This window comes from Colobus angolensis, unplaced genomic scaffold (assembly GCF_000951035.1).
Source record: "Colobus angolensis palliatus isolate OR3802 unplaced genomic scaffold, Cang.pa_1.0 Scaffold85, whole genome shotgun sequence".
Taxonomy (NCBI): Eukaryota; Metazoa; Chordata; class Mammalia; order Primates; family Cercopithecidae; genus Colobus; species Colobus angolensis.
This window is the reverse complement of record NW_012122376.1, coordinates 11235401-11260621: the sequence shown is the minus strand read 5'-3', so window position 1 is coordinate 11260621 and position 25221 is coordinate 11235401. Positions and strand designations below refer to the sequence as shown.

The 25221-nt window shown below is 38.7% G+C and overlaps 1 protein-coding gene across 5 annotated transcripts in view; it reads right to left on the bottom strand.

Moving 5' to 3' along the window:
• Positions 1-25221, bottom strand: part of AFF2 (AF4/FMR2 family, member 2) — a 513696-nt gene that overhangs the window by 70711 nt on the left and 417764 nt on the right. For all 5 annotated transcript variants that reach the window (XM_011930289.1, XM_011930287.1, XM_011930290.1 and 2 more), the window contains one exon: positions 17050-17087. In XM_011930289.1, coding sequence (XP_011785679.1) covers positions 17050-17087 — 38 coding nt within the window. The remainder of the gene's footprint in view (positions 1-17049; positions 17088-25221) is intronic.

Genomic DNA, 25221 nt, shown 5'->3' with positions numbered 1-25221 from the left:
ACAACAATTATCAGTTTTCCAAGATTTTATGAGAAAATGCTCAAATCCTTTGTGCCAATGGTGTTTACGGTTGCGGCAATGAAAATTCTAATTTTGTGCTTTAATGAACACAAAACTATCCATACTCAACCTTGGCAAAACTTAACAATGACCGTGTAATTGAAATGAGTTTTCCATATTAAAATATTTCATAAAATTATGGGAAATGGCCAGATGTAAGAATATGAATTGGGAAGCCATAGATATGTGATACAATAGCCACACCACCTCTTTGTTTTGCAAGTAGGATGAACAGTTTACAGAATTGAAGCACACCATTCATACTTAACACCAGCTTACTAAAAACTAATCCACACGATGTTCAATGCTTTTGAGAAGGATCCACATAACAGAGTCATTTCATCTTAAGCATCAGAATGCATCAAGTTATAATTTACTTTTGTTTCAATATCTCTTAATGTTCTTAAAATGCCATCAAATTCCTTCTCCCTATACATTTGGAATGTAGAAAAGGGAAGACCATTCTTTTTTTCCTAGTAACATTCCCTAGTTAGAGTCAGCTAGTGGTTCTAACCCATGCTAAAACATGGATGAACTTTGAGAACATACTAAGTGAAAGAAACAGACACAAAAGGTCACAAACTGTATGATTCCATTTTTATGAAATATCCAGAATAAGTGAATCCATAGAGACGGAAACTAGTTTACTGGTCAAGGCTTACTGGAGGGAGAAATGAGAAGTGACTGTGTAATGGGTCCAGGGCTTCCTTGGGGAGTGAGAGAAATGTTCTAAAATTGATTGTGGTGATTGTTACAAAAATCTCTGACCATACAAGCCAATGAATTTTATAAATCAGTGAACTGTACGGTATGTGAATTATATCTCAATAAAGCTCTTAAAAATTGTGTTATGATCTCAAAAACCCCGCTTTATATGTCTACCATGGAGAAAGTTTTAAGAGAGGAATAGACATGACTAAGGATGCTGACCTAGCCAATATGAGTATTCATAATCACCTAATTAGTTGAACCATAAATCTCCAATTTTTTAGTTCAATTTACCTGCTTGCAATAAGGCTGTGGCTTAAAGACTGCTTAGGACCATTGTCCAGCTTAGTGGTCCCATTGGTAGGCCGGTGAACCTTCCAGGGTTTGCTGCAGTGGCTCCATATGCCAGAAACACCTTGTCTAAAGACATTTTTGCTTCTGGCTCAGTTAGGGGTAGTCTCACATGACAATGACTTTCCTTAACCCACTGATGGGTTGAAATCACCAACACAACTCAACTTTACTCATTCCAGCATGTCTCAAAGTTGATTCTGATATTCCATAGGCAAAAAGCTTATAGGGTCAAATAAGCTATGGAAGCACAACAAGAAACTATGTCCCCCATCTTAGAGGTGCACAATGTAATATTAGGGGCTCAAAATTCAACTTAGAAGAAAAATTTTAAAACTCAGCATTTCCCATACTTATTTAACCACTCTCCACCAAATACACACACACACACACACACACACTCTTACACTCACACACCCCCCAAAGACACACACATTTGTTTTGTGTCCTTCACAATACCTATTAACATCCCTCAAAACACCATTCATGGACAATACTTTAAGAAATGCTGATTTAGCCCATCAAATTGGCTGAAGGAAGAGAGAACCACGACTTTAAAGCTTTTACTATCTGAGTGCTTTACCTTGCTTTACAGAATTTTAATTTTGAAAAAATGAACACGGATATGCAACACCTAAATCCCTAGGATAGTAATTCGTAACCTTTTACAAATCTTGGTCCACAAAGGAAAGAATTGGAATAGTATACCAGGATAAACTAACATGATGGTTTGCAGTCAAGAGGCTTCAGGGCTCCTACCCCTTATCACTCCAGGGGTTACAAGGAATATGTCTGGATTTCAGTCATCTATACTACTAAAAAGCCTTGGGGGAGTTCTATTCTCAATAATCTATAGAAAAACTACCCCAATTCAACTATCTTCATGTTGGGAGGTAGGAGACAAACGTCTAGTCAATACTTGACTTAACCTGGACACTGTAGAATTTGTGCAGACACTACCATATGTTTTTTTTACCTCACTGTGTGATTGACTATAGTTTTGTTGAGGTGGTAGGAAACCACATAGAGCAAAGGCATGATTTAACACCAAACTACTAAATCCAAGAACACAATTTGATATTCTGGAAAATGAGAGTGAGAATGATTGTGTCCAAGCACCTAGAACTTTTGAGTAACCAGAATTTCTGTGCAAATGGCACAATGAGAACTATTCACAGTGATAGTCTTATATGGTCTTTCTGAATTAGAAAAGATTATATTATGGATCACATTGTTTCTTATTAAGGGTATATAGCCTTCTAATTCCTTGAAAATCATTCTCTCTATATGTGGTAGCTCTATTAACCAAATTATTTGGATTAACCAGAGCACTTCTTCCCCCAGACTTGTCAAATATGAAAAGTGAATCTATAACTTTTTTTCAAATGTCATAATTTTGTTTTTATTATTCATTTTCTATATTATTCTTGCTTGGGGAATTTGAAATAAATAAATTATATATATATATGTAAAAATTTTGTAGCAGTAAAAATTATTTCAAGGATCAGCTTTCAGAAGGCTTCCCAATATGCTTTCACTTGAAAGACAAATCCAATTCGACATGAGGTTTCATTATGAAGAAACTGTTACAAGTGATGACACTGGTTATTGAAAATTGAAATGAAGTGAGAGGAAGCTAACACCAATGTGTATGAGATTCTTTATTCTTTGAATGACACAAAGAACTCAATATATCTAATCATCTCTTATGCCCACTGGGAACTGAGCTACGGTGATATTGCACAGGGTTGCTTTTTGATTGCTGAAAACCCAAGTATTAAGTCATATGCCACTTATATCAGTAGTTAAAAAGCTTTGTGTCAGTGCTGAATCTTGGGAATTGTTTTACTTTCCCTCTCTCAGTTCGAGTAAAGAAGAGTAATCTGGACACAAAATTCATAAAGGGAAAGTACCAACCAGTCAGCATAGACAGTCATTTTGGCTTTTTACATTAATGTCTGAATTATTACAAATCTAGAAGTAGACATTAGGTACATTGTCTCTGAACAAGTTTTCTTGTGCTTTGGTGAATGGCCCAGGCAGAGAGACTTTTACAAGGAATACAACAGGGGATTCGTTTCTCTCCTTCTTATTGTAGGTTTTGCCTAAGAAGCTCAAGGATCAGATGCAGTCTGTACTTTGATGAAATATATGCTGCTTCCCTCTCTTGTTCGTAAAACTATCCTTTCTGGATTTTTCTCCAACTATTCTGTCTTGAATCAAATCAGCTTTTGAGTATCTGTCCTCTAGCCTCTAGAATTAATGTCATCCCAAGGTCACCAGCGTCCTCTGATGTGTGGCTTCTCTATCAATTTCCTCCTCCCTTTCCTTCCTCCTGGAGGCTCAATGTATTCCATTTATAATATTCTCCATTTCCACTTGGTGAAGTTTGGAAGCTGGGGTGTATTTCCGAATTTGTGTCTCCCGGTGAGTTGTGTTACGCTGTGCTGTCAAGATAACTATGGATTCTTTTTATAATTAAAAAAACCAACTAACAGGAAACGCCTGTTCGATAAGCCATGCCTGCAAAGGTAACATGAGATCTTCATTGCTCAGTATTATCATACCCTCTCCTATCATCCTACCCTCCATAATTCTTCCCAGTTAGTCAGGATCCTTGAGTGTCCTATATTACATAGAAAGAGTTATCTGTTAAGCATTTGAAATAAAAACTACCGCGAGTCTCACCACTACTAGTAAAACATTCAATGTGCATGTTAAGAGCTACAGTTTGAATACTGGCCTGCTAGCCAATAAGTCTTGAAAACAATTTAAAGTAAATTCCCTGTAAATTACTTTACAATTTAAAGTAAATTCCCTACTTATTCTACTGTGTTTTAAGAGTTGCTAATGAATGTGCTGCCTGAATGAACAGAAAGATTGGGAACTCAAACAGTGCCAACCTGGATAACATGCCACTGTCACCAGAAACCAGTTTGTCCCATGCAAAATCTCCTCTGGAGTATGTTCTTCATCTAGAGGTGATTTTCCAATAAAAATCAGCCTTGGTTATTGCAAGCACTGGAGCAACCCCCGAGAGAGGAGATCAGGCAATTCAATTCTAGGAAATGCTGTATGAGGCAAAATTAACCTTGTAGCAATGTTATTTCCTGTAACACGGTCTTGGATTTTGTTTGTTTGTTTGTTTCTTTTGTACACTTCAATATTAAGTGAGGGATATTTTTACCCCGTCACTGAGATGTGACCAAAGAATTTAATGACTTACATATTCATGAGAAGAATATAAAATTAAAGAAAGCTTGTTTAGTTTAACCACTTTGCAGAGATATTGCCTAGACCTTGTGGCTATAAATGTCTGTGACAGTGAGTCAAGCCTTACTTAAGGGCAGCTCCCTTAGTGCTTTGGAGCCATCCAACTTCTGCAACTATTGGCCAATGGGAAAAGCTGCTGAGTGTTTTTTAGTGCTGTGATAGTGGAGTATTGCAGGAAGGACAAAAGGGAAGTATCAGATGCATCTCACACTCCATAACTCCAAAGAAGAGGACAAGTATGTGGGTTTTGAAATTGGCTGCTTTGTGCCTAATCCTGCTGATTTCTGAGGATCAAGATGCCTTTCAAAAATAGAAAATTGCACGTGTTTTCAACTGTTAACTTAATGATGTTTTTGTTTCCTCGTCCCATGTTATGAAAATTTGACTTCTGTCATTCTTGAAAATGCCTAATGACATACATCAACTATAACTACCCATGCATTAACCCCCATTCATAGGGAGGCTGACATCTTCACTCCTGTGCCTCCTCTTTTCAATTCGTAGAGGGAATGCATCAAAAGTATGAAGGTGGATATACACCAGAAGAATCACTTGGAGGGTCAAATTCTAGCTCTATTAATAACAGTAAAACTAGCTTTATGACGGCTCAGAGTAAAGTTAATATGGAATATAGATTATTATAAAATAAAACTCTATTCTTTTCCAATAAAAGCAAATAATTTACCCTATGGTTAACAATTAGTTCAGTATGATTTCCAAAGGGCAGCACAAAATCATACTTATTCTAAGACTAAACGCATACTCAAACTAAACTAGGACAGTTTAACTTTAAAGTCATATCCTTAGATGCTTACACTTACTCATTCAAGATACTGAGCTGTTGTTACATGACAGCTACTATTTGAGATGCTAGGGTTACAGTAGTGACTAAAACAACATTCTCACTTGTATGAACCTTATATTCTTGTGGGAGGTGACACTTCAAAACATGGAGAGAGAGAGAAAAGGACAGAGTGAGAGAGAGAGAGAGAGTGATGATTACTTAAGAGAAAAAACAAAGTCGGGTAAAGAGAGTGAGAGTGTATATGTCATATGCTATTTTGTATACAGCGGTGGTCTAATATTGTTATTCCTGCTCAAAGCCTTGCAAAATTCCTCTTCAAGGCATTCACTGTGTGCAAGAGGAAATCATTCTCATTTTGAACCACATTAACTGCTTTGATTTACAACTGCTTTTCTTTTTTTTTTTTGAGACGGAGTCTCGCTCTGTCACCCAGGCTGGAGTGCAGTGGCCGGATCTCAGCTCACTGCAAGCTCCGCCTCCCGGCTTTACGCCATTCTCCTGCCTCAGCCTCCCGAGTAGCTGGGACTACAGGCGCCCGCCACCTCGCCCGGCTAGCTTTTTGTATTTTTTAGTAGAGACGGGGTTTCACCGTGTTAGCCAGGATGGTCTCGATCTCCTGACCTCGTGATCCGCCCGTCTCGGCCTCCCAAAGTGCTGGGATTACAGGCTTGAGCCACCGCGCCCGGCCTACAACTGCTTTTCAACATCCATGGCTCTGAATCACCATCTTAGATTAGTTTTTAAAAGTGAAAACCACATTCAAAAGTCTATCACCTATCACTAAGACCAGGAGAAGAACCTCATGCATGGTCTGACTGCACTCTCCAAGGGGATCTCCCAACGGGCTGTGCACCACAACAGCATCATTGCAGGAAGGGCACAGCTGGGCTCTGCTCTGTCATTGTAGGGCGGCCCTCATTTGGGTGTTGATTTTATAAACACATAGCTTTTTCTAGTTCCATCACATATGTAAACAGATGTTTCTGTAGTGTTTGGAAATAGGTTCTTCTGTTTTTTTAAAACATTCTCCTCTACAATCTTGTTTCAATTATGTTACATCCCTGTTTGGAAATAGGTGAAGCTTGAATTATATGTGAGTGTACAATGTGTATGTAGAGAGTGTATCTACACATCCACATATATATTTAAAACAAGTTTTCTAAAATGTCTAATTTACTATTCAACCCTTGCAACATGGTTTGAGTCAAGTTAAACTTTCACCTAGCCAGTGTTGGAAGTTACACACATCTTCAGCTTGTGAGAGAGATGAATAAGTTGTAATTTTAGATGTAGATGCTACTCTTAGCAGATCCCCAGCAACCACACTGCAGCCTTTGATAATGCAAACATGAATGAGTACGAATGAGCTCTCTGGCTGCCCTGAGCTCCCTTTGCCAGGCTTCCACGGAGGAATATAAGCCATAACAGTTTTCTGAAATGCTTTCCCTAAGTACTTGGGACCCACTTGTTGTGACAGTATGGTGCTGAGAGGTGCAGAAGGTAGTAAACAAATTGGAAAAGGAATGAGAATTGAGAGAAAGATTCGAGACCTTCTTTTAGTTATGGCTGCCTCTGCCTGCCCCAACAAGGGGAACAAATCTGTCTTGGATTTAAATTACCATGATGCATGAGGGTATGCTGATATAGAGTATATAAACACATGTGAATATAAAAACTGGATTATAATGACATGTAATATACCCCTATGCTGTAAATTCTACAAATAAAAACATTTTCCTGTGGAAGAATGATTTACTTTTTTTTTTTTTTTATCCCAATGATGGCTCTCTAGTTAACTCCTGTTGATTTAGGCAAAAGTTTTCAGAAAGCAGATACTATTTGTTTCCTATTTGAGTCCCTGGCCAAAATGAGTCATTTCTATAGTTCTCAGTCCCCCCAAACTAGTAGTCAACTGAATAATAACTTATTACCTCGGGCTCTTGACTCTGAACACATTCTGTGGTCGACAGAGGACTGATTTACTGTTTGGAGCCCTGGTATAGTCACCATGGGGGCATGCATCATTTCCCTAGAAATAAAAACAGCCCTACTGTGCTTATGTTTTGGGCTGACAAAATCACATTCAGAAAGAAATTTTATGTCTGTGAAGTGAACGCAGAAACTGAAGCTAAAATAATAGTGTTTTGTGTCATGCCTAAAATACTATATCTTAGTGTAGCCTAGACATTTGAGTAATGTGAGAGGAACTCTATGAAACAAACATTTTGAAAAATGCAAGAAATAATCAAGGGTTCATGAAGCCACAAGGGAACAGCTGAATGCTTACAGGAACTCTATATGAGCTGAGATTTACATAAAAGTCCACAGAGAAAGATTAGCTAGATATAATCAGAAAGAATTTGATGTGTCTGTTTATTTGCAAACAGTTTAAAAAGAGCACCTTATAATCTCTCCCTAACTCTAACCTTTAACTTTCTAGAATAAAAGAATCCTTTCCAGCACTTTGTTAGTTTCACCCACACTGCATTGCTCTCCTCCTAATACCAAAAGTAGGGCCCAAGTATTAATATTTGGCAGTGTGATGCTTTAGGTATACTGGCACATGCAACAACTCTTTCCTTTCTTTTCTATTCTGCAACTCACACGCTTGGTATTTTCTGCTACTGTGAAAAATACCCACCCGCCCCAACCCAAGCTGCCTCTAAGTACCAGACATTGCTTACAACACAGCATCTGCTTTCTTCTCTTAGTGCCTTTTGAAAGTGTTATTCTGCTCTCTTGAATGGCCTCTCCCCACTGTTCACTGGGGGACTCCTGCTGAGATAGGGAGAGCTCACTCTCAGCAGTTGCTCCCTCCTTCATCTCTGCCCCATACAATGCTGCACACGCTTCAGTCATACAAAAATGACCTATTCTGTAGTGTAATGGCTTTGTCTTTCCCTACCAGTGTGTGGGGACTCTCACAGTAGAGATCTTACTTAACTAATCTCTCTATCAGCTGTGTCTGGCACATAGTAGGGACATCATTATTGTTTGTTAAAAGAGCAAATGTGTGGCTTGCTTGAATTCTAGCAGGTTAGCTATGTGACTCTAAATTTTGACTACTGAAAGATCACTACATGGCAATATTGAAGTAAAATTCTAGGTGTAACTCTTATGTACCCAAAACTGAGTTGATTTGTGTGGGCAGATTAAACAGCGTTGTCCATTATTATCTAAACAGCAAACACTAAGAAGAACAGAGTTAGAAACTAACACGTGGACCAGGCAGTATTTTATGAACGTTGATACTAAAAGTAACATGGTTTAGTTCCCTTTAAAATGGTTTAATTCTACATTTGCCAGCTTAGTCGAGGTCCATCAGATTCACCAATAAATGGGTGCTTTCTATTTTATCCCTATGGTTATTAGGGTATTAATTTAACACCTAAAGAGAAAAGGTTCTCATAAAACTTTTGGAATGACGAGTGATGGCAATTTGGCAACTAATGTGTTTGAAGTTTTGAAGAAACTTATCCTTACAGATATAAATTTTATATAATTGAAGTTGGCATAATTGTTAACCCACAAATATGATGATTCATTAATTTTTGACACACTTGGTGTCATGTTCTAAGAAAATAAATTGTTAAATAAAGTTATATAATACAACTGAAAAAACCAATAACACATTTCTAGGCATTGAAAGTGGACATGTGTGTCCTGAGAGGGAGTTGGTAAAAACGGAAGAGTTCCTGGAAACTTGGGGTTCTGGGCAGTTTGCTCTTTGGGTCTCAGTTTTCTCTTCTGAGATTGCCTAGATGGTACAAATGCAAATACCAATGAAAAGGAAGGTGTCCAGAAATTTGTGCAAATTTCATTAGCTGTAAGGATGATTGCTGGAACCTGTTGCATCCAATTGTGTCTCTCTGAACAACAGAAAGAGCCCAATTTATTTTATGCAGCTGTTTAGAGAGAGATGTTATTGGTATCTTTCCATTAATTGTCCTTAAATTGCCTAGAGCCAGTTAGAGATTGACTAGAGGTTTGGGGAGGACATAGGAAGCACATTGTTGAGGGTGCCTCATTATCCTGAAATGAGTGGACTGGGCATTTTGCCCACTGATCTGAGGAAGTTCACTGGGGACTACTTAGCTTCATGTATCTCACTCAGTGGAACCCACCCCAAAATTTCCTATATCCTCATTGAGGACTGTGTCTCAGGGCATTTACAATTCATAAAAATAACTTACAGTAACACACTGTAAAAGAGACATAGGAGCCACACAGAAGAATGACACAGAATAGAGAACCCGGAAATAAATCTAAGCATTTACAGTCAATTCATTTTCTTTTTTTAGAAAACTTTTATTTTAGGTTCAGGGGTACATGTGCAGGTTTGTTATATAGGTAAACTGCATGTAATGGGGGTTGGGTTTACAGATTATTTCATCACTCAGGTAATAAGCATAGTATCTGGTAGGTATTTTTTTCTAATCCTCTCCCTCCTCCCACCCTCCAACCTGAAATAGGCCCAGGTGTCTGTTGTTCCTTTCGTACTGTCCATTGTTCTTGTTGTTTTGCTCCCACTAAAAACATGCAGTGTTCATGTTCTCACTCATAAGTGGGAGTTGAACAATGAGAACACATGGACACAGGGAGGGGAACACACACACCAGGGCCTGATGGGGGGTGGAGGGCTAGGGGAGGGAACCTAGAGGATGGGTCAATATGTGCAGCAAATGACCATGGCACACGTATACCTATGTAACAAACCTGCACATTCTGCACACGTATCGTATCCCGGAACTTGAAGTAAAATTTAAAAACATTGTGATTACTTTGCTTAGGATAATGGCCTCCAGCTCCATCCATGTTGTTGCAAACTACATAATTTCATTCATTTTTATGGCTGCATAGTATTCCATGGTGTATATACACCATATTTGCTTTACCCAGTCTTCCATGGATGGGGATTTAGGTTGATTCCCTGTATTTGTTATTGTCAATGGTGCTGCGATGAACATAAACATGCATATGTCTCTATGGTAGAATGATTTATATTCCTTTGGTTATATACCCAAAAACGGGATTGTTGGGTGGAATAGTGATTCTGTTTTAAGTTCTTTAAGGATTTGCCACATTACTTTCCACAATAGCTGAACTAATTTACACTCCCACCAGCAGTGTATAACTGTTCCCTTTTCTCTGTGATCTTGCCAACAAATGTGGAATCAAACATTTTTAAATGGAATGAAGCCACTTTATTGTTAGCAACAACACTCAATTCTGTGTTTCATGAAACATTTGCCCTGCCAGACAAAGATATCCTCTGGTCAAACACATTTGGGAATCCTTAGGTAAGACAAAGCTAAACAGAACTCCTTCTCTGAGCCTACATTATGTGAATGTGCACAGTGATGCTCCAGGAAAGGGATATGATAGAAGATGCCAAAACTTCTTGGTGCTGGAGCCTTTTGTCTAAAGGAGACAATCCCACAAAACTTGTTTGGCAGAACACATATCAGATTCCACTGCCTTATCATTCAGAATGGTGACTTAACTGACTGACATTCTGCATGTCTGTGATGTGCATATATACAAGAACATCATAAGAGATATGGACTCCACATGCAAAATTACCTTTGATCCGAGGGGGCTATTTCAAAGGCTTTACCCAGTGTCTTTGGAGCCACACTTATTTTCTACCTAAGATAAACTCTAATGATGTGGCTTCTTGTCCTTTATTCCACAAATGTAAAAGGTGAAAATGGTGGGGAAAGGCATTATGTGTTTGTGCACGTGTATGTGTGTGGAGTTAAATATAGATGCATTATACACACACACACACACACACACACACACACACACACACATATATATATAATTTATGTGTATGCATGAATCTACATCGAACTAACAGGGCTAATATTGTTCTAAAATGAGTATAATCATAAAACAGACTTCCAGGCTTTGGCTTTTTTAAAGAAGTGGAATGTCCATATAAATAATCTAGCTGAGGCCTATAACAAGGAGGTGACACATGCAATTTCATACCACAAACTAATATCAGATTTAAGACTAGAACCCCGGTCTATCAACTCTTTATGTTTAATAATTAGGGGACTGATTGATAATTCACATTCAGTACCAAGTGAAGAGCTCTTTAATGCCATTTGACTCTACCATGTGAATCTCTTTCATCTCGATAAGCTCTGAGGGCCCTAAGCTACCGTTTCTACTCAGCCTTGGTTTCCAACCTGGTCTTTCACTGCCCGCACCCCATCAGGCATCCTGGGCTCCTTGCTTTCCCTTGCCAGCACCAGTGTTGCAAACCAGCAGTCCTTAAAATCCAGGTGCAAATGTTTTCTCCTCCCCCATTGTCTCTTCTACCTTTGACGGTGTTAACTAGAAGCATTTTTTGTTCTTAGAGCCTCCCTGTAATTTATCTGTTCCCCACTTAACAAACATTTCTCTCCCTATATATCTTGTGCTTAATTTTTTACAAACCGATTTTATCTTTTCTGCTGGACTCTAAACTCCTCAAGGGTAGGACCTATCTCAGAATTACTTTTAATTCCCTCAGCATATATCACAGTTCCCAGAATGTTGTAGAACCTAAATAAATATTCATCAGGTGAATAAATGAATAATGTGCAAATATCACAGTCAGGAAAATTTTTATGGCTATTTGTCATTTTCACTAATGAAAGCAACATATCTATAATGAACCGGGTCCTAAAAAAACTGTAATTTCCTATGCAGAATGGATTCTGATCCTGAATTGTGAAAGACAACCATCACATTGTTTAATGTTGTTAAAGTGTAAAAGCAGGGAAGAATTTTATGGTTGACAACAGTGTGTGCATGCTCTCTCTGTTTCTTTCTCTCTCTCTTTTGGTAACAGATGTCAACCTTGGTTAGATTCAACTCAACTTATTAGTGCATGGCTTTTAGCCAAAAGCAATTCACATTTTCAGAAATGTACTATCACATATGTCTTAATAACAGAAATGTGTTTTTGAAAAAAAATATATGTGATAAGTCACATATGGTGGAAGAAATCTGTACATCTCTCAGGCCTTACTGTCACAATGAAATGTTGGAGATGACTGCTGCAGAGCATTAAAATACAAGTGAAAGTCTTTCTGACACATTAAAGAGCTATAATTTGAACATACTAATCAAACTCTGATACCAGTAGGGTTCCACTATAGTGAGAAATACACCAGATTTCTCTTGTCCTGATCACTGATCTTAAGAACATTCATGTTTGAATCTTACCTTCAGAGGTAATATTTAATGTTTCAAGGAAATGGCCTTAGTGTATCCAGGTACATTATGTGCTTACATTGACTAGGCATATATTTAATTTCTTTTTTAAATGGAGCATAATTACTGTATATCAGAGTCTCCCTATGGCAATGAAAGAAGTAGCTTACAACCATGAAAATATTAAAAATAAATTGAATAAGTGGTTAAGAAATAGGGGGAGGGAAGCGAAACTTTTAGAAACTTATTAGCCATGTACTAATGAGTTTATTTACCATCACCATAACTGAAAGCTAATTTAACCTTTGTTAGATGTGGAAGTGACAGAATTTTAGAAAATTCATATGACCTTGTCTATAAATCCATCTACACACTGTTTGGAAGACTAGCAGTATGCTCTAGATATGTGTTCTATATGTTCACTGGTTTCTGAGGCATCAATGCCCTGTCAATGGATCTCATATCCATATGATTTTCAAAGGTAGTGAGTGAAGAGCGAGTCTGTTTGCTCTGGATGAGAATTAAGTGGCACATCAACCCTAGAAAGTCCTAAACACACAATAAGGGCTCAGTAAATATCTACTTATTGTTTTAAAGGCCAAAGGAGAAAGGATTGATAGTTTAACCTTCAGCATCACAAAAAAGCTTAATGCTTTTTTCTACCTCACCAACTAGAACAGGAGTCCACAAACTTTCTATAAGGGGCCAGATGGTAAAAGTGTACAGCTTTGTAGGCTACATACATTTTATGTCACAACTACTCAACTCTGCCATTGTAACACAAAAGCAGTCACAGGCAATATGGAAATTAATGAGTGTGGCTGTGTTCCAATAAAACTTTATTTATACTTACTGAAATTTGAATTTCATATAATTTGCACATGTCAAGAAATGTTCTTCTTTTGATTTTTTTCAACCATTTGCCAAACTCTACACCAAAGGGCTATATGAAACCACATACATGTTCATATTTACCAATTTGTGTTCATACTTGAATTGTAAATGATGTCATTGGGCCTCTGTTTTCCAGTAAAACTGTACACAATTTTCATTGTATTCTCAAAAAGACAATCAAATGTTATTTCTTGATACGAGATCAAACAAGGAACTGGTCAGAAACAAAACAGCTAGAAATAACCAGAGCAATGGAGGAACATTTTTCCATGTGGCATGAGTCAAGAATAACAGGGACTGGACCACTTGGTTAGTTATCATACACATGATGTACTATATTTTGACATGATGGTGACACTCTACTAGAAGAGTGCCACCAGCCTTATCAAGTCTGCAGACTAGGTTCCTGAAATAAACCTATTTTCCTGGAAGAATCCCTGTTTTCTGGGATATGTCCAATTTGTTTACTTATTCATTTAGAAAACCTGTATTGAACATTTACTCTATTTGGGGTTCCAGTACATTGTGTGTAACTGAAATTCTCTAGTGTTACTGGGAGGGCTTTGTTCCTCGAGCTCCCAAGATAGTGGTGGTGGCCACTCCCAAGATGAGGCAGGCCTTTTGTTCTCTGACCTGGGGTTCTTGACCTCATGGATTCCAAGGAATGGAACCTTGGGCCATGTGGTGAGTGCAATAGCTTTATTAGAAACTGTGGGTCATGGAAGAGAACCATGGAACCCAGTGACTACTGTTCAACTTGATTAGGACGAACCCAGGCACTTAACTGTGCAGGAACAATGGCAAGCCTTTAGCCCGATTGGGAGTGGCAATGGGCGCCTGGCTGAATCAGGAGAGCAGTAGACACCCTGCCAGATCTGGAGGGGTGGAAGTCAAGGGTGGGTCTGCAATGGCAGCATTCAGCAGTGGTGGATGGTGAGCAAAAGCTCAGCTCAAGCCAGAACAAACACGGATCAGAAGAGTGTGCAGTTGCAAGATTTTATAGAGTGAAAATAGAGCTCCCATACAATGGGAGGGGACCCAAAGGGGGTTGTCCGATCCGGCTCGAATGCCTGGGTTTATATCCTGATCGTTGTGCTCTCAGGCGATCGATGATTTGATTATTTCTTCACCTCCTGCTTTTAGCCTAGTTGGTATTTTAGTGAGCTCTCTTTACTACCTGATTGGTCAGGTGTGAGCTGAGTTAGAAGCCCCATGTTTAAAGGAGGGTGTGGTCACCTTCCCCAACTAGGCTTAGGAATTCTTAATCGGCCTAGGAAATCCAGCTAGTCCTGTCTCTTAGTCCCCCATCTCAACAGGAAAACCCAAGTGCTGTTGGGGAGGTTGGCAGACGACTGCTCTAACTGCTTCCTGCTGAATTGGGGCATAGTAGGGTTGTGCAGTTGAGATTTCCTCGGGAGGGGTGCCTTTGATGTCGTCAGAAATGGCAAAAGGACCATTATATATAAAACTTTTTAAAAACTTTGACTGCGTTCTCCTGTCAGGCAGAGCAACTGAACCCTGCTGTGGAGTTTTTGTTTCTGAGCTGAGGTCCTGAGGAAGTCTCCTTCTTCAAGTGCTGAGTTTGGTATCATGAACCCAAACTCATCCTGAGAACAGTATCTTATTTAATTAGAAGACAATTCTAAACACCTACCAGTTGGTTGTGACTTAGGTTTATTACTAAGCGGATTTTCAAATATATTTAAAGCACAAAACTCAATAATCCTGTGACTCTTCTAGTTTCCCTTCCTTCTTTTTATAACATTCCTCAGAAAGCTACACATTAGATAGAGTCTGCACTGTGAATTAATAAGAACGCATAAAAATACAATTACTGTAGGGTCAAATTCTCACAAGGAGCAAAGAGAAAACAGGTCCCACTTGTAGGCCATTAGAATAGAATTAAATGCAACCCCAAACACTGCCAATGGGCTATTCTATGCATGCAAAAATGCAGCTTGGGAATCACTTCCTATTGGGAGGGCTGGAGCTTGGAGACATTTGCCATTGAGGGCCTCGATTTACATTCCTCCAGCCCTAGCCCCATGCCTTGTGACCTGGGGCACACATCTGCATGCAGGCGGACTGGAGGGAGGAGTGCAGTTGAACTGCAGGAAAGAAGATCACTAATCGCCCACCCAGGGACAAAAGCCCTGACCCTGGCCTCATTAGCACCACCTCTAATTCTCCGAGCTTGCCAGCCACAGGCTCACAGTGGAGGAGCCTTTAGGGCATTCAGATGGAAAAGAAATCAGGCTGCAGAGAAGATTTCAACCCCAGCTGCACTATTTGACAAAACCTCAGCTACTACAAATACTTCCACAGGACTACATCATAATATATCTCCAGACTACGGATATCCCTCTAGATGTTACAGAGCCTGATAGGAAGTATTCATTGGCCTAAGAAAAATGAAACTTAAAAGCAAAGTACACAACACCTTTTGGAAAAATGTACTAGGGCTTGGATTTAATGGTATGCTAAATGCTACCCTGATGCCCTGGAAAAGTTAGTTATTTTATCATACAAAACATAAGCAGGCTTCTTGTCATTAGCATTAGCTGATCCATTCTCCCAGAAACTTAAAAATCAATGTACTCTCCATTTCTGTATTTGGTACCAACTATAATGGAAGTCAGCCGAAATAAATTAACACGTAGTTCCTCGAGATGTGATATTACCAGACCTATAATAACCCAGCAAATAGAGAAAGTCCTCCCTCAGCCACAGAGCTGGCAGGGCTAGCATGCATTGTAACACTGCAATCAGATGTTACAAACCCAAATGACAAGACAGTCATCCTTCTTAATTTGAAAGTCGCCCTTCTGGCCCGGCGCGGTGGCTCAAGCCTGTAATCCCAGCACTTTGGGAGGCCGAGACGGGCGGATCACGAGGTCAGGAGATCGAGACCATCCTGGCTAACACGGTGAAACCCCGTCTCTACTAAAAATACAAAAACTAGCCGGGCGAGGTGGCGGGCGCCTGTAGTCCCAGCTACTCGGGAGGCTGAGGCAGGAGAATGGCGTAAACCCGGGAGGTGGAGCTTGCAGTGAGCTGAGATCCGGCCACTGCACTCCAGTCCGGGTGACAGAGCGAGACTCCGCCTCAAAAAAAAAAAAGAAAGTCGCCCTTCTGGAAGAGACAGGGATGTCTAAGATGTACTATATTTAAAGGAGGTCTGTGTAGCTTGTTTATGATTTAAGAGTATCTCATCAAATGCCTTGGGAGTTGCTTTCTGTTAGCTAAAACAAAAAAGAAAAGCCTTTGGTTAAGTATACTTTATGAGCTTTTCATTAACTGAGTATTGAGGCCTTGATGCCAAGGTGCCAAACTTCCCCACGTGGCTGGAAATCACTTGGCACACTTTCAGTCATTTATGTCTCTGTCATAGGTCCAAGGTTTGCAATTAAAAATGTAATCTTTTTAGCATGTGCAAAACCCAAAGGCTTGAAGTACTATGTATTGAATATGATTATAATAGAATTTGGCAGCTGTTCATGGATTGCACATATTAATTTATGTAAACTGGGTACAACGTGGGGCATTTCTTCATGAGGAACACAGGAAAAAATATAAGCTGGTCTCTGCTCATTGGAGGATTTTTTTTGGCTTGTTTTGTTTTTGTCTTTAAATTGTCATGAATAGAGATTAACTCAAAATCCAAGGTCCCTTTTATGACCTTATTTTTTCACATGCATCGAGTCCATTAAAATTAACATTTGCAACTAATAAAAATAATAACTTACTTCACAGGATTATTCCTAGGTTTTGCCTTTTCAACAGCCTGTAAACAGAAGACAAAGTGCAATTAGACAATATTAGCAGGCATAATCATTGCAACTAGCTACCAAAACAATAAGCAATATAAAATGCTCTTCAGAAACATAAGGAGCTAACCGAAACAGGGTGCTGTAGATAAGCAGACTGGAGACTCAGAAAGCAATTTTCTTCTCCTGGGAAACACGGTTACCTGTCCAAGTGCAGCTTTCCAATACAGGCAGGCCTTGTGAAGGCTGCCTAGAAAGTTCATTAGGGACCATAAAAGTGGACTTCTGGGTGCACAACTAGGGTCCTTCTCTTCCCACCTTTCACTCTGATCTTACCCTGTTTGGACCTGATTGGGTTGTAATGACAGGTTGGGGAAACAGATGCAGACAGAATGGTCGTGGGCATATCCTGGATTTTTAGATTTGTGGTAGGGAACTGCTCACCCTAGCACTGCTGCTCACACCTGGCCACACTTCCACCGTGATAGAAAGTCAAGTGTCAAGTGTCCATTTCCAAAATCATTTTTATTAGCCGATACCACAAAAGGACAAGGAATGACTGAATACTGAGATCAATTTCCTCCCGTGGATCATTTAAGAAAATACACACCAAATCATAGAAATGAGGACATCTCTGGGCCTCTCGGCCTGCATTGCCTTAGACATGGAGCCTGGTTCCAGTTTAGCACTGAACCCATTGATCTGTGTACAGTCCATTTATCATTCATGAAAAGAGCTAGTGATCTTCACAGTATATTAGAAGAAACAACTCAGATCATCTGTCAACAGCCCTCTTATTTCTGTTTCCTTCTCCACAGGGATTTCATCTCCTTCGATTCTTCTGGAATTAAAATGTTGCTAAGCAACACAGCTGGGGGTGCTGATGGCAGAGTGGCTACAGTCTATCAAACTGTTTAAGCACCTGGAGGGTTTCAGTGATGATTTTTTTTCATATTTCTGTAGCATAATTATGTAATCAGAACCAAACTTGTACTCCCGTAGACTTTTTCAGGCTACAGACATTACGTTTGATAAAAAGAGCATTGAAGCAGCCATTTGACAACCTCAGGGTTGTTCAGATCCTTTACAAAAGTATCTGTTTGGGGACCTTTATATTTGTGAATCTTGGAGGTGGGTAAGGGCTACAGAGAAGAGAGAAGAGAATACTGCTGTAAATTAGAATACAGAGGCAACCACTTTTAGCAGAGACAACATGTAATCTAACTCTGGACTTGACATTCTGGGTGACAAGTGATATTCGACACACTGAAACCCTCTATGCATAACAACGGAATAAAACACTTTCAAAGTTTAGATGTTGTGCTGGAAATCCATGCTTCCATTTATTAAGTCTCAGGTTCTGTTTCTAGATAAATAACCATTAATATTTGGGCACTTTCTTTGGCTTGGTAGGCAAAAATCATTTTCTCACCATCTGTGCCTGAGGTTGAATTTTGGCAAGTGCTAGAATAGGAAAAAAGCTAAGGAATGAGGTAAGAGGTGAAAATGAGAAAAGAAGAAATATGTGTCTGGCTGGCCCAACTCATCTGTCACATGTATCTTGGATATGAAAACCTGTTCATTTGCAGTCCATGTACAGAGGATGCGAACCTCACTCATCCTGCAGATTCTCCCATGTCAGAAGAACAAAGAGAGAGGAGGTGTTGGCAAGAAGTGGGGACTGGCACACACCTTTCCTACAGCAGCAGGACCCAGTCTGTACACACATGCACACTCACATCTGCCTTTTTTTTAAAACACCCTTTTCTCTCCCAAGTCTGGCTGGTTTGCAATTAAGATATAGCAGTAGGCTGAAGACATGTCACTGTGGAAATCACATGAATCCACTTTTTTCAGTCCCTTAGACTCCAGATAAGTCTGTTCTAGAAGACTTAGGTTATCACAAAGTAATGGGTGCTGTGTTCAAGTGGTTTCCTTTTAAAGCGTGCTGGATGTGATAGGATGAGCTTGCCACTGGCAGGAGACAGGAAGAGGGAAAAATCAAAGTGACATTGCTTAACCTCCCTTTGATTCGGAGGCATGTTTTTTGAAAATACCCTTTCTGCTCTGTGCTTTGGAACTGCCAATTAGACCCAGTTATTTTTCTCTGATCAGGAGGAAGATGATCATGTTTGAGGCCAGTTTCTTTGAAACATTCATCTTTTTATAGAGCCAACATAGGAAAATAACTTCCTTTAAATTATTTTTTCTGGGTTGCCTGGCTATTGATCGAAAATGTCTATACTGAGAGGTTCTCCTTTCTTTGGAAATTAACTTGCTATTATTCTGATGTCCCAACAGCTCTAGTCAGATGTCCTCATGCCATCCTCTTGTGTGCTCATCACCTTGAATCTTTCAAGTAAATGATGGCAAGTAAATGACGGTGGAGTAAATGATGGCAGAGAACCTCGCCATATGAGAAAAAGCTCGCAATTTGTTACTTTGCTTTCACTGTAATTTGATGTTGTTTTAGGCATGCTATGAGGAATTATTACATTAAGAGACTTTGAAGAAAAAATGTTAAGTGAATTATTTATGTGCAAATGATACGTGAATTATTCTACAAGATACACAAAGAGATAATTTCTCTTTTGAAATGATGGGACATAGGAAGACAATCGCAAGTTCCAGATACACATGCCAGAATGTGAGACACACTGCAAAAGGAGGAAAATTAAAAGGAAAATGACATAGCACAATTCACCAAACATCAAGACAGTTACATATTGGGATTGCAGCTAATTTTAAGTTTAAAAACATACATTAAAGTAATTTAAACTGATTGGAAAATGGAGGCTGGAGAGTTAACAGTTATGTTGCTTTAATTTATAACGTCTATATGCTTTTAAAAACCTATATTCTCCTTATTTTTTTTGCCATGGTTCCCTATCATGATACTTATCTCACAATTGAGGAAGCTCTAGTATAAGAAAAAACAATAAAAGAAATTAAAATGTTAGACAATGTACTCCAGTATGGTGTGATGTGAGGTAATAGGCTAGCGTGGAGAGAGTGCTGTGCCAGAAATGTTAAAAACCTGGGTTCTAGTCCCAGCTTTGCCACTTACCCTATTGGTAAGTACTAAACACCTTTGAGCATCAGTTTCTTCATTTTAAAAATGATGATAATAATTCCTGCCTTTTCTACAGCAAGGGTGGTTGTGAGTAGCCAACACTGACAACAGTGCTCTGGAAGCTGCAACATGATATGTAAATGCAGTGCATCTTGATTGTGACTGCTTTCTACACAGGTGTTCATGCATAGATTTTTACAGCCAGATAGTTTATGGGCTTACTGAGTAGAGGCCACGTTGCGGTATGAAACCTACATAGTTATTCCAATGAGGATTATAGGAACCACTATCTTATACTCTCCATATCAGTAGTGGTTCTGGAGTGAATAGAATGCTTCTGTCTGGAAAGTGCTATTCACAGAAGACTTTGATATGTTTAGATTCTACAGACCTCTCTTTTTCTCTATTTGTCTTTCTCTCTTTTCTCTCTCTCTGTGTTTCCAAGGAAGCCTAGGATGATTCTGTATTTTCCAGCTGATCTCTCCTTCAGTAGCCCCTCCTTCCACACTTCACTCCGTCAGAGAGGCTCTTTACTTCTTTATTAACGTTGGACCCTGAGGATGGGGAAGCCCTGAAGCTCCTATTCTACATGGGCCACCTCTGTCATGGGGTATCTTGGAAATTAAATGCAAGGAAGAAGGAACTTCTCTGATTCCAAGGAGCATTTCTGAGATGACTCCTCTCTCATTATCAGCAAATTTATTTCCTTTGGAGGGATGATGTGGCTACAGACAGGCTCAGAGTTGCTCACTTGCTAAACCTATGTTCCTAAAAATAAGAACCCCGTCTTTTTTTATATAGATAATCCTTGTGCTGCACTAAAGCTCAGGTAACCCAGGAACCATATTGAATTACATAAACCATATAATATAGCGCTATTAAAAAAAAAGGTAGAAAGAACAAAGGAAGGAAAGACTGTTGCTATCTCTTGAGTCCCATCCACATGGCATACACGATATCATATTTCCTTAGGGATAAAATGTGACATAAAAGATGCTTAGAAAACTTGCCAGCTGTTTTCTATATAATGATAATACTTCTTCAAAATTCTTTAGCAAGGTAATTCTGTCCCAGAGATTATACTCCATTAATTGTTATTCTAGTCCAATAGACATGTATACCATATTTATAGAAAATGTAGAGAATCTTTTGGGGGTTATAAGAAGCATGCTCTGAACAGTTACAGTCAAACTTATGACATTATCCCCCTCCTTTTACAGAAAACAAATCTAATGCAATATGTTTCCTGTATGTTGAGACTGTCAAAGTGAACATTTGGATGGCCTAGAGATATTGTGGCAGTGGACTCAGGTATTGGTTTTTTCCATAATCAATAATAATACTGTCAGTCAAGCATAAAGTGTGATTTTATTAGTATTGTTCTATATTCCTTTTGCATTTCTACTTCATATGCATTTTCCTTACATTCTACTAGCAGATACATCCAAACTGGGTTTTTACATTTCTTAATCAAAAGGGAAAAGCCAATCGTTCAGATAATTTCAAATAACTGGATCTTCAACAACATGGAGAAAGACAGAAAAACAATTAATTGCATTGGTTTTGTGTTTCTTTGTTTTGTTTTGGATTTATTTTTTTTTCACATGATTGTTCTGTGAGACACAGCCATACTCTAACTTAGCAGCATGTATTGGTAAATTGCATTGATTGCCTAAGTTCAGAAGAGAAACTCTTCTATTAACAAATGAACTCATCATTAGGGTATTCAGATGATCTAAAGTCAATACCAACAGAACTGGCTAAAACAATTGAAGAGACATATACTGACAGCACTTGCTTAAATATAAAAATGAATTGCTTAATGACAGCATTTAAATAGATTTCACTGGAATGAGTAAAATGGCAAAAGACAACGTATCCTGTAGGCTGGGGTTTCAGCTGGCGTTAAGCACACACAGCCAAGGGTGGCAGATTAAGAGGACAAAATGTCACTCAAGATTTTACAACACCTGGGTGCCTGAATTTCTGACTTGTCATACAGGGATTATAATCTTTAGGAAAACACTAACCATTATTATGCATGCCTGAAAACGTGCATGGAAACATCCTGTATTTGAACCTTGAACCACTAGGAAGCAAAAACATGTTACCTATCTTTAGATCACTAGGCTTTCCACATTTTAACTTTATTCATTCTTTTCTGATAATCAGTGAAATAGGTCTTTGCTATACATAACAAGGGCAGGAATGTACTTTTGACAGGCAGAGGTTGGGGAAAATTTGTTCTAAGTGGATAGAACTATGTATTGCACTTAATAGTCACTTAAACATTGATGAGATAAATGAATCAGGAATGACTAGGCAAACTCATAGGCCTGGACATTATGCTCTAGGAATGAAAATGTGCCAGACGACACTAAGCTCTGTATGGAGGGAAAAAATAAGCCTCTGGAGGAAGAACTGAGCTCCAGGCTGATGTGCATCTAAATTCATCCTGCAACTGAATGTAGGGCTCTTATTTACACTCCAAAGAGGAGGGAGTACGGAGCAGCATTCACAGGGTGAATTTCCCATCCCACTTTCTGGAAGAAAGCTTATAGCTACCTGTGCCTTCCTCACTCTTCCTGCAACTACTGCTAACTTGATTTGTGTTGCCTCTCACCAGGACTGTGGCCACTGCCACCTCACTTCTCTACTGGTCTCCCTATTCTAAATCCATTTTATGTTCTACTGCAAGATGAATCTTCCTAAGGCTCCACTTTGATCACATTGCTCTCATTATCATAATCCTTCATGGCTTCCCATTGCTTATTGAGTAAGTATCAATTTCACTCACACTGCCATTCAAGGCCCTGCCACAGCCAGTTGAACAGCCACTGAATAGCAGGTACTACTTGTACCTGCATGCACATTTCACTAACATGGCAGCCAGAGTTTTGTGAGCATCCAGCCCAAAGATGATGTGATAACAGTATTCAGAAGTGCCTGCATTCCATAAAGAATTGCTCCCTTCACTCTGGCTATGTTGCTGGATAGAAAATCCTTTAGCAAGATCCATTTGTCAGTTGGAAATTTCCTTTATAACTAAGGTTTGGTTTATTGTAACTTAATGAAAAATGTACTGTCTTTGGTGAAGAAGCATGTTTCACGCACAAAAGTCATCTGTTGACACTAATCATCCTCTAAGTGGAGTAAATATGGAGATGCCAGGCAAGCACTTCAGTATTGCTTTGAGGTGTTTATTTTTCCCCAGTCAGGAGGCCCAATGTAAGTGGCACTTGGTCACTCTGTTCCCCTGGGGTTTGTGGGTTTGAAAGTTCAATTTTCTTGCCAAGCAGGCCTGTTCTAAAAGAATTACTAATGGAATTTCTTTAAAAAGAAGGCAGAAAATACTAGAAAGAAACTTAGAACATCAGGAATGAAGGGAGGGCAACAGAAATGGGAAAAAAATGTGGATGATTAGAATAACTCTTTTTCCTTTATGTTTTTTAAAATACATATGACTGTTAAAAGCAAAAAAAAAGTGTATGTGTGTATATCTGATAAAATTTTCTATGCATATAAATGTAATATGTAAGACAACTACATAACATAAAGAGGAGTGATCTATACAGTGGTAAGGCTTTTATAGTCCACTTAAAATGTTCACGATTGATTCTAAGTAGACAATGAAACATTAAACACGTATATATCAATTTTGAGGTCAACCACTGAAACAATTTACAATCAGATAGAGTACCAAAAAAAAAGTAAATTAAAATGGAATACAAAATAGAAGCTTTTAATCACTAAATGTCTTTAAATTCGGCCATTATTTTTCCTGGCTTCTTATCTTTGTCAAGTGGATAAAACCCTGGAAAGAGTTTCTGAGTAATCTGAGAACCTAGTTCCCAGCATTTAATTTTATAGTTGAGGAAACTGACAGAAAAGTCCAACGTTTCAAGGTCATATAGCAATTTAGTGTTGGAGTTGGGTCTTCTGATTGGTAACCTATTCATTGCTTCTTATCATTCTGCTTAGAGTGTGTTTTATATAGCCAATGGTCCCAAAGAGCTTGTTTTTATTTTATTATTTCCTATGTTATACCATTTTATGCTGCTAAAACATAATACCTGGGATTAGGTAATTTATAAATAACAGAGATCCATTTCTTACAGTTCTGGAGGCTAGGAAATTCAAGGTTGAGGGGCCTACATCTGATCTGGGCTTCTCATTGCCTCATTCCATGGTGGAAGGTGGAAAGGCATGAAAGAGAGAGAGAGCAATTGAGAGAAATCCAAATCCACTTTCACGATAACTGACTAGTATCACTCCAGTGAATAGAGCATTATTCACTGAAGACAGAGCTCTCATGATTTCATTACAGGTCTTAAAGTCCCTAGTTCTCAACAATGTTGCACTGGGAGATTAAGTTTCCAACACATGAATGTTGGGGGACATATTCAAACCAGAGCATTTCCTGATCCAGCACCCTGAGCATGAGTTTTTATGCCACTTTCTGGATTCCTTCCCCATTCCTTTAGGAGACTGAGGGTGCTCTGAAATGAGTTTCACCAAATGAGGATTTCCAAAGGTAAGGAGGAAAGGATAATTTCTCAGTGGAAGAATGCACACACAATAAAAGCTGATATCAAATGTGAATTAGGTCTACTCAAACTGGCTGATAAAAAATTAAAAATGAAAGAAGATAAAAATCTATTCTGATTTCACAAAATGATACAATTTTTTAGAGCTGGAACTGGAGAGACAACAATAACCTCACATTCTCAATTTCATAGTTAAGAAAATAAAGTCCCAAAGGAAAGTCAATGGCATTGTGTATTTCTTCAATTCTTATATAATAACCAACATTTTATTTTAAGAAATATACAAATGTGTTCTACTTGCCATGGATTAATACATATTTGCAAATTCAGGGGACTCATCATTTTTTTCTCTTGATTTTATCTTATACTTTAAAAAGTTACATATAATGCTTAGTTTGTGGTTTGCCTAAACTTGTCAGTAAAATGTATGACAGGAGGTAATTTTTTAATTTTTTCTTCTTTATCACAACTTTCATTAAAGGCAATGTATGTGTATATACACACACACACTCATATATATATATATATATA